This window comes from Haliaeetus leucocephalus, unplaced genomic scaffold (genome assembly GCF_000737465.1).
Source record: "Haliaeetus leucocephalus isolate CR32 unplaced genomic scaffold, Haliaeetus_leucocephalus-4.0 Scaffold656, whole genome shotgun sequence".
NCBI lineage: Eukaryota > Metazoa > Chordata > Aves > Accipitriformes > Accipitridae > Haliaeetus > Haliaeetus leucocephalus.
In genome coordinates this window covers 6924567-6935106 of record NW_010973092.1, presented here as the reverse complement: position 1 = coordinate 6935106, position 10540 = coordinate 6924567, and the positions used below count along the sequence as shown (strand labels likewise).

Genomic DNA, 10540 nt, shown 5'->3' with positions numbered 1-10540 from the left:
AGTCGGGGCTGGATGCTGTCCCGGCCGACGGCAGGCCCCATCCCGGGAACACGAGGCCGCGGGCGGCTGTGCAGCGTGGCCGGATCCAGGACTAGACGGCTGCTGCCACCTCGTGCACAGAGGGCTGCTCCCACACACCCCCTCTTCCTCCCCAAATCCCCCCAAAAGATGGGCCCAAAAGCCCCCAAAGGCAGACGGGACCCCCGGGGAGGAGGACTGGATCCTGCCAGCGAGGAGAGAAACAGGCAACAACCACCAAGTAAAACCAGAGCCCCCCGATTTATTAGCAGTTTGTTCAACAGGACCTTACACCAGCACCCGGGAGCCTCTCCCAACATCCCCACGGAAGGGGAGAGAGGAGGTGCAGCCCCCCGCGGTCCCACGCACAGCAACAGGGGCTCCTGCTAAAATAACCAGGTGCGAAGCCCCGCTACCAGCGGGGCCCCTCCATCACCCAGGGTGAAACACTGCGTTCCCCCCCACTGCCCGGGCCCCGCTCTGGAGGCGAGGGCAGCATCCCAGGTACCACGTCCACCTCCGGCGGCAACCGCTGCCATCCCGCACCCTGCAGAGCAGCTCCATCCGAGGGGAAATTTGGGCCTTTATCCTGGTAAACCCACGATGGCTCAGTCTCGTTTGCCAGCCCCGGCAGCAAAACCCAGGGGACACAGCAGGGCGCGGGAGAGGCAGAGCCGGGGCTGCAGCTCTGTACGGCACCACCGGTATAAAGACACAACGCCGGCCGGGAAACCGTCCCCCATTTCCCCACTGACCTTCGTCCACATCACATGTAACAACCAAAGAGACCACGTAAAACCCTCGGGGTTTAGGTACAAATTCTGGCACCGAAGAAAAACAACCCCCTGCAAAACGGGAACCAAACCAACCCCACCCCCCACCCCAACATTATTAAAATACTTTCGCTTTTAATATTCAAGAGGTTTGAAGTTTCAGCAGCCTTCCAATTGCCGTTATCCCAACGTCCACCCTGTCCCTGAGGGCCGGCTCTCCTCCATGCCAGGGGACGCCGGACACCGCTCGGCTTTACCACAGGAAACACCACGCGTGTACAAGATCGCAGGGTGGGCTTGGGGGGACGGGAGCGCACCGGGGAGCGTGCCGGGGCCAGCACACCAGCGTCAGCACACCGGCCCCTTCTCCTGCTCGGTCACGGTCCCACCACGCTGCCCACGGAGGGGGAGCAAGAGGTTGAGGAGCTTGAAAATGAACGGAGATGACAAAAGAAATCATTCCCGAGTCTTTGAAAGAAAAATCCATCTTGTTCGCAGCTTTTCCAAGTAGGTGTTGGGGGAATCCAGCAAACTCTCCTGTTTCCTGCCACGGGGCTGATGGCAGGAATGGGTCTGGGTCCCTCTGTGCTTTGGGTCTCCACCAGCTCCGTTCCTCTGCTCCAGCTCAGCAAAGTCACCTCCAGCGTGCCCAGAGCAGCTCCTCCACCCTCGGACCAGGAGGTGAGGGACGGCTCTGCTGCAGCCCTCAGGCCCAGGGGAGTTGGAGCCCATTTTGGGCAAAGAAAGGGGGAATTTGTGCCACTTCCCCATGTCGGAGTGGGGCAGGAAGGGACCTCACCGACAGGCCCAGAAATTAAAAGGGAAAAATAAAAGGAAAGAGAAATGGGTATGGGGTATGCAGCGCAGGGATCGCAGAGTCAGGCCGCTGCTCGGGCAGCCTCCGGCACAGCCCTCCGCTCCTGGGGGTCCCCTCCAAGGCAGCGGCTGGGTATTGCTGAGGAAGGTCCCGCTGGGTGCAGGGGTCGGCCCCGCTCAGGTATTGCTGGGTGGGCAGCGGGCGGCAGCTACCTGGTGCTCTGCAGCTCCTCCCGCAGCCAGGTGGGCAGCGTCTGCCCCATTTTGTACAGGAGCTTAGAGAGCTCTATGTTGTGGTCCCTGTAATAGTCCCGCAGGAAGGCGCGCGACTGCAACGGGAGAACAGAAAGGAGGGTCAGGGGGACCAGCTCTGAGCCCACTGCCCCGACACAGCCCCCTGGCCCTGCTCAGGACTGTCCCAGGAGGCTTTCTGCATACTCACATCTGAATCCATCTCGGGGTACTTCCTTCCTTTGCTCTTTCCCAAGCATTTTGTTTTCCCTCCATCCAGAAGCTGACACCAGAATCCTTTCTTTGGATCGAACCTGTGAAGTGAGAGCTCTGCCTCACACCTCTTGTCCCCGCACACCTTCCACAGTCAAGCATGCTGCCCAACAAGCCCCGCTGCTGCCCAGCCCTGCACAGGGGCACTTCTCCACCTCTTTTTAATCCGCAGCCCAGCTAACATCTTGTTATCGACCCCCTGGTACAACAGGTTCCCCGTGCAGCCACACAGTAAGCAGCCCGCCAAGGTTCATTCATCACTGCATCGCCCTGCTGAGGGAGCAGGGGGGTTGATGTGGGTTTATTATTTTCTGAAGCACCTTCAGCCCTGGATGCCCTCAAGAGCCCCACAGCACCTGGGTGCAGACTCAGAGTGGCCACGTATATAGGCAAGCCCTGTGCAGAGGTAAATTATTATTTTTCTAGGAGCTCTGGAGGCTCCTGCTTCCCACGGTGGGCTTTAATGTCTGGAAGGCTCAGAGCAAGCTGACACTTGTGGAGGTGCCACACGGCCAGCACCAAGAGCTGCTCTCTGCAGTGTGTGCACAAGGAGCCGAGGTGCCAGGGCTCAGCACTGTCACATGTGGCACAAATGCATGCCTGAACTCTGCTCCAGGAGCCCAGAGCTGCTCCTGAGCTGCCCAGAGTGACATCACCATCCCTGGTGCGGTGTCTGGATAAGCACAGCAAAGCGGGGTGCTTGTTTGAACACTATTTCTGATTGCAGCTACCCCAGCGTAGGTTGCAGCAATGAGGAGCTGCTGTTCGGCCTCAGGTGAAACCCTGGTCTCATAAAAACCAGCAGCAGCTCTGCGGTGAGCCCTGGGGCTGGGGGCTGCCTCGGAACAGTGCTGGGTGTACCCAGGGGCAACCCACTGCACTGGGAGCAACAGCAGGTTGGAGGAAGGAGAAGCTTAAGGAAGGACTCACGCCAGGGTCTTGTGATAATCGATGAAGTTGGTCACGCCGAGAAATTTCTGGACCGTCTCCATCACTTTGGCAGGTTCTGTTCGGAGCAGCTTGCCATCCAGGACCAGGATCTGCAAGGAGCAAGGCAGGGTGGTGAGGTGCCACTGGCTCCCAGCCCTGCTCTCCTGGGATGCAACAACTCCTTCACCACACCTTTTGCCATCTTGGAGCCAAATTCGCCACCAGCCTGTGCAGGGTCCCCTTTTGAATGCTAACATGCCCCTCTGTTCACTTACACTGGGTGTTGGAAAATGGAATACAAATAAAAGTCTGGGCCAGGATCCATCCAAGGCAACATCAGAGCTTCGGCGCAGCACTGCCCAACCCATGGCCAGCCAGGATTGCATTACAGCAATTACACCAGCAGCAGACAACTAATAGACTTTATAAGGTTAAATGATGGTGGAAAAATCATTCAGGGACTGAGCCTGTAGACGGCCAGCAGCGCTCCACTGTGCGGGTCACAGCAGGGCTGGCATCCAGTCCCCATTTCCCCTGGAGGCAGCTTGAACCATGGGCAGCTTTGCCTGCTATTTTTGTCCTGCTTCGATGCCGTGGTGACACCAGTCAGGGCAGCCCCGTGGGGTTTTGTGGCCAAGAGTGCCCCTGCAGAGTCACCCACAGCCCTCCACCCTGCGGCTTCCTTTCAACCCTGCTTTGCCAGAGGACTGGTACAAGGACATCTTCGTGCATTATTCGTCACCAACCTCACACTACAAGGGTTTCCTTCTTCCACATCTCCCCTCTGGCCCTTCTCCAAGTACTTTTACTCTTTCCCCCATGGTTTTTAGCGTATAAGAAAAACAGCTCCCATGGGAGCACCCTCACAGCTGACTTTGGACCCAAGCTCTCTTCCTGCCACATCCTTGCTTGGGTAAGGGGGGCTCCCCAGGGTGCTGCCACTGTAGGAGTGGGGTGCTCCCATCCCTACCTGGTTGGCATGGTAGCTGTTCAGCCAGCGCTCGATGTGGGTGGCGTACCAGCCTGGCACCAGGCAGCGGTTCTGCAGGGTCCGGAGCTTCGGAGCAGCCTCGGGTCCAGCCGTTATCACCTCGTGGAAGGTGTATTTCAGGGCGACTGGGTCGTCATGAGCTCGCTGGTGCTGTCAGGCACGAGCGAGGCAGGTTTGTTCCTGGGGCAACCCAAATCCTGGGCTGCCCACCAGGCGCTGCAGCTCCCAGGCCGCCATGCCGTGTGCTCACATGTCTTGTTCAGCCAAAAAGTGCAGCGCACACAGCCACCCCACCTCCCAAACCAAGCTGTCGGAGGGAAGCCCCTGGCCCAAGGGAAGGTAGAAGGGTCACACTGCCCCACGGGGCTGCCCAAGCCAGGGAAGAGGCAGAGGCAGGCAGCTCACCTGATACCAGGAGTAGGCTCGATCTGCAGGGTTGATGAGGATGGTGATGACTTTGGCCTTGGAGAGCAGGGCTGCGGCTCGCCGGGGAGCCACTTCTGAGTCAAAGTAGTTGGCACTTTTCTCGAAGTAGAAATCAGACGTGGTGTTGGAGGGGATGGGGAAGAACTCCATGTACCTGGGGGAGGCACAGCATGAGGCAGGCGGATGGGCACCACGAGATGTCCCTGGCAGCCCCCCTTGCAGGTGACATCTCAAACATTCTGTACCAAGCACTAACCCTGCAGAGTCCCCCCAGTCTGACATGCTGCCTGGGGCTCCACAATCCCCTCTGGCCATTCTGGAGGGCCAGGCCTCACCAGATTCCCCAGGGGGTAGCAGATGCACACAAGCCCAGCTTCTGCCAAGGGCACTTCTGAGTCCTGACAAGTGTCCTTTGCCTTATGGACAACATCTCAGGGATAAACCATGGTGGTATGATGGCCTGAAGGCACAGGGCAGAGCCCGTGTGGGATTCGTCCCACCCTGCAGCATCCAAGTGCCCCCTGCCAAGAGGCCGGCAGTTGCAAGGCTGACGGGAAACCCCACGGCACTACTGCTCCTGTTTCCGAAGGAACTGACGCTCCCAGCTTAGCCCCCGCAGCACGGAGACCTACCAGTCGATGCCCTTGTGATAGTTGTGACCGTTGAAGAACTGTATCTCCTCAAAGGTCTCTGAGCTGGGGTAGTTGCTGCTCAGGTCTGGGTGCATCCCCAAGAAGAGATAAAGGGCAGTTGTTCCTTTGGACAGACAGAAAGCGAGAGCTGACTTGGGTCAAACCTCCCTCTGGGCTCTGCTTCAGGGCAGGACAGCTGAGAGAGGCTTTTTGGGGGTGTGGGTGGGACCTGGCAAGCCTGCCAGCATGCTCACAGCACTGAGGGTGAAGGGAAGCACCTGTTTTTTGAGGCCCGATGATAAGAAGCTTTGGGAATCGGTCACAGGTCTTTTCTTTGGACCAAATGTCTTTGTGCCGTTTGTCTTCACAGGGATCCTGAAATACAGGGCGGGGAGGATTTATAGACAGGGCAACCTGGATGGGACCACACACCACTGCTCAGCCCCCTCCAGCCCGAGCAGACATGCAGGGAGACCATACTGCTCAGCAAGCAGGGGAAAGACTGGGGTTATTTCCAGCTCTACAGGGCAAACTCCTTCCTGGCACTGCACACAGAACCACAGAGAGGAGAAACACCCGCTGTTCCCCCCATTCCAGGCACAGGAGGTACCTGCCACAATGGGTCCTTCTCCTCGGAGAAGATCTGGAAGTATTTCTGTGCCAGCTGCACAGGTGGCAACGTCTGGAGCTTCAAGTTGGTCCAGGAGTTGAGGAAGCGGACCAGGTGCTTGAAGGTGTACAAGCCCAGGCGGTCGTTGCCATAATTGGACAGATGTGTCATGAAGATGCTGATCTGAAATGGAGAGGACAGAGCAGGGGTTAGCAGAGCCTCCCCTGGCAGCTGTCCCATGCAGATGGCTCACATCCTGGCTGAGGACATCAGGGACATCTCCCACGGCAGCGCTGGGAGACAGGACTGCAAGAGATGCCTGTCTGTCCGTCCTCAGGCAGCCAGATGGCAGTACTCACAGGGTTGAGGAGCACCGTCAGAAACAGTTCACCACCGTTGATGATTTTGTCCAGCTCACTGGAGCCACCGGGGTATTCGTTGTAGAAGATGGTGTGCGTGAAGAGGCCACAGGTTTGCCGGGGGAGTACCTGGGGCAAGAGAAAGGTATGGATGGAGCAGGTGGAGGAGCCAGGGCAATGAAACGGCCACACAGCCTCCTCCAGGCACCCAGGGCTGAGTCCCCTTCTCCTCCCCAATTAAAAAGGGGTCCTCAAGCCCTCAGAGGTCAGGATTAGCTCCACTGCCCCTCACCATCCTCGACTTGAATCCTGCTACCTACAAGGGATCTAGGTGGACAGACGGAGAAGCCAAAAATTGTCCTCACACGAGCTCCCCCATGCAGGATGAGCAGAGGGCACAGCCCCCTCAAATCAAAGCATCTGAGCTGCCCAGAAACCATCCACCGAGGTCCTGGGATTCGGTGGAGGAGGCAGAGGAGAGAAGCACCAGATATAAAGCCTGGCCACCTACCATGATGCCATTGTGGATGAAGCCACGGCGATAGCGAGCAGGTTTCAGGTGGGGGTACTCCTCCGTGCTCGTCACTTTGATTGACCAAACCTGCTTCCAAGCTTCGTACAACTGCACATGGACAGGGTACACGCCCGAGTGGTGGGGGGCCACAGCATACCCCATATCAGTGGGGATGCCATGCTCCTGCAGAGAAGAGAGCGGGGCGCGAGTGACTGTGAAGACCCCAAAACCACAACGTCCCAAACCAATCTCTGCCCAGCGGACTGCCTATTCCCAACTACAAATTGTCTATTTGTGCCTCTGGAGAGCAACCAGGGCAGGGTTGTGCCCACACATCCTCTCCTAACCAGGGCTGTCTCCATGAAAGGGAGCCCAGGAGCAGATGTGCTGGGTGGACACTCGCTCCTCTGCTTCACGTGGACCATCCTCATCCTTGCCATTTCTGCTGTCACCAACAAAACAACAGCAGCAAAGCTTTTCTGTGGAGAATGAGGAGATACATCTATACAGGACTATAAATTGGTTTATATCAGTAGATATAAAACAGCCTGGAAATTCTTAGCTTGACAACTGCCCGTCCCAAATAGGGATGGTCTGGTGTCTCTCTAATTAAGCACCTCAAATTATCAGACAATGAATTAAAGTTAGCCTGCAGATCCCTCTCTTAGGCCATAGGACCCAATTATTATTACCGGGTCTGGCTTTATTTGTTTGGATTCAAGACAGCTGTGAGAAAACCAGTCAATCACAACATGATCTGGTCTCAATGCTGGCTTTATCAGGGCCACATAAAGAGGATGGACAACCCCTTACCAAGCTGAAGGTCAGAGCCTGCCTTTATAAACCAAACATGTCCCAGACAGCTCGGCCTGCAGAGGGAGTTTCCATGAGCTGGAGCCTCCCAGCACACAGCCACCACTCCAGGATCCCACATCATTGCCCAGCACAACATCAAACTGTGCCAGGCTGAGCACCCGACCCGCATCCCCCTGGACTGGACCTCTGCATCCCCCATGGTGCCGGGCCAGTCGGGCATGGCTGCAATGCACAGATGATGTCTCCCCTCAAACAGGCACCAGGGCAGCTCGGTGCCACAGCAGCAAGTTGGCTGGAGCAGATAAATCCTTTTGCTCCAGGTACTAGCCTATAAATGGATTTACCTGCCCAGCTGCAATGTGGGGGACGTGACTTAATGTCACCAGGTCCCTTTGCTCCAGCAAGCAGAGACTGTCACCTGGGTCCCCCAGGAAGCCTCTTCGCCCCCCTTCTCCCGTCCTCCCCCCACCATGAGCACTCCCACCGGCGGCATCTTACTCACGACAGCGAATTTCTTGTTTAAGGTCATCTGCTCGGCAAGAACCGACTGGTTGTGGAAGAGGTGGGGCTGCATGTGGCTCCACATGTGGGGGAACCACCAGAACTCCCTCACGTAGGACAGCAGCAGGTCGTCGCCTTCGTCCTCAGCATCGGTACCTGCAGGCATGATGCTCACTGTCACCACCCGGCACACGGAGGCATGTGTGAGCAGCCGGGGCAGAGGGAGGGGGAGCCCCTCTCAGTGACTAAGTGATGGGGGGCAGCAGGGTGGGATGCCCAAGGACCCTCCTGCAGCCCCAACTTCAGCCTCTCTGAGCACTGGTTTGTGCCTCAACACCAGCCATATGGCACCAACACGCAAAGCGATGCCCTTGCCCTCCTCACCCGTGTGGAAGAATTTCCCTGAGTATCCCAGGTTGAAGGTGAAGTTCGGGATGTGGGTGCGCAGCTCGTTCTGCGTGTCGAACAGCGCCTGGGAGAGTGGGAGAGAAAGCAAGATGTCCTCAGCACGTGGCCATGGGGACAGCTGCCACACCAGGGTGAGGACCCATGGCCCTGAGAGCTTCGCAGAGGGGCTCACACGGGGCCAGGAAAGCTCATCCCTGGAGCATCCCAGAGCAGGTACAAGCACCCGGCCCCACACATCCTCTGCCCACCCAGCCAGGACATCACAGCCGCACCTTGACATCTTCCACCTTCATGCGTGTGCCCTCCTTGCCAACAAAGATGTCGTCAATGTCCACCAGAATGTAGCGGTCAAGGGGCAGGGAGAGCCTCTTGCCCGTCAGGAAGGAGACAGAGTCCACGAAGACGAGCTTGTGCAGCCAGAAGTTGAGGTTGTTGCCAAAAAGCACCCTCTGGATGCCGTCGTGAAGGCCCAGGTCCTGCATCACGGTGGTGTGCAGTGCTGCATCCACGCTCATGTGCGGGATGGACTCGGCTGACTTGGTCTTAGCCAGGAGGACCGGCTCGTAAGTGGAGTGGTTGGACTGGAAGACGGTCCAATCCTCCCCAGGGAGCACGCCTTTCTCCACCTCGCTGGGACGCGTGATATACAGCAGGGGTGACTTGGGGTTGATGCTGCAGTCCTTCAGCGCCAGGTTGGAGTGGAGGAAGAGGGGGAAGCCCTTCAGCTGGGCGCTCAGCAGGCTGTTCTCGTTGGCCTGCATGGGGGAAAACGGGGCTAAAGGAGACAGGACGCTGGGGACGAGTGCCCAGACTGGCTGTGCAGGCAGGGGGGACCGTCAGTCATGGCAAGGGGGAAGGCGGCTCACTACCCCCCGAGATCCGAGTGCCGGGTCCCCCTCCTTCCTCTCCTGAGCATGGGGTGCCCTTGTCCCCCTCGCACACTCAATTCTGCTCACATCCAACATGCAAAGCCCCCTGGGGCTGCGAGCCCTAGGCAGGAGAAGGGCAGGGGGCTGCCGAGCAGAATACCTGCTTGTGCTTGTGGCGAACCCCAGCAAGGGTCACTGCTGGGAAACAGGATGCTAAAAGCAACTGGACTGATCCCAGAGGTGTGTTTTTACCCCCAAAACACCCAGGGGCCGCACAGCCCTTCCACAGGGAGAGGATTAAGATGGTGCCCTCTGCTAGAAGCCTGTGCCCCATGCCAGGCTGCAGGCTGGGTCCACACCAACTCAGGCTGCTTGCAGAAAGCAAGGGGAGGGCAAAGTCCCTGCAGGGCAGCAAGACCCCAGAGCCCCCCGCTTGCACCCAGCCTGGCCGTGGGGTCTCAGCTCGCCCTGCACACCCCCTTACCTTGAAGAAGCCAATGATGCCCACGCCATACTCCACACAATATTTGTCCAGTAGCTCCCGATTCCAGGCATCCAGGTTGACATACTTGAGGATGTTCTCGTAGATGATGAGTGCAAAGCGTCCCCGGTCCTTGTCGGTCAGCGTGGGCATGTCCCCCTTCCCCGGGGCAATCTCTGTCCTGTATTTGAAGCGGCTTGACTCCAAAATGGCCACGATCTCCTGGCCAAGCTGGGAGTAGAGACTCTCCACGAAGACCAACACCAAGGGGTCCGTGCGGGAGGAGTCGGCCACCTTGAGGGTCTTCAGCGGCAGCAAGCGGGAAGGGGCGACCTTAGGCTCATCACAGTCTGGCCCCACCACGTCCCCGGAGGGCTCCAAGCCCCTTTTCCACCCATATAAATAATACGCAGAGACGAAAACACTGAGCAGACAGAAGGCAAAGAGCAGGAGCAACACCACCTGCGGAGAGAGCTGCCGGATACCCCGCCGGGCCCTGGCCAGCACAGTCATCCTTGCATCCGCAGGGCGAGGTGGGGCCCCTCTCCCCTGCCCGCCCCCTCCCCTCGGGAGCCCCGGGGAGGGGAAGAAGCAACCAACCAACCAAAAAAAAAATAGGCAAAATAAAATTGAATACTACTAATAAATTAAAATACTAGCAGGCCGCCTGTGCAGGCTCTCTCCCCTCCAGCAGTCCAGCGTCCCTCGCCGTCCGCTTCATGTCACCATGGCAGACGCACCGAGAGTCCCCTCGCCGAGCCGAAATCCCCGCGGTGGCGGCAGCGGCGCAAGACACGGCCCCATGGCCTCAGCAGGGCGAGGGGGCGGCGGGCGGCCTTGGCTCAGCTCGTGGCGGGCAGGTGGGCATGGCGGCTCCCCGAGGTGCCCCCGG

At 58.3% G+C, this 10540-nt stretch overlaps 1 protein-coding gene across 1 annotated transcript; it reads right to left on the bottom strand.

Annotated features, from left to right (window-relative positions):
- Positions 1-1816: 1816 nt before the first annotated feature.
- Positions 1817-10300, bottom strand: NDST1 (N-deacetylase/N-sulfotransferase (heparan glucosaminyl) 1). The gene is made up of 14 exons (XM_010579208.1): positions 9652-10300; positions 8571-9053; positions 8275-8362; positions 7892-8046; positions 6571-6756; positions 6060-6188; positions 5701-5883; positions 5369-5465; positions 5091-5214; positions 4438-4612; positions 4012-4182; positions 3042-3151; positions 2050-2152; positions 1817-1936 (listed from the first exon to the last, which is right to left on the bottom strand). Exons 1-14 carry the CDS (start codon positions 10159-10161, stop codon positions 1817-1819), a joined length of 2634 nt encoding a protein of 877 aa, XP_010577510.1. The 5' UTR covers positions 10162-10300.
- Positions 10301-10540: the final 240 nt, after the last annotated feature.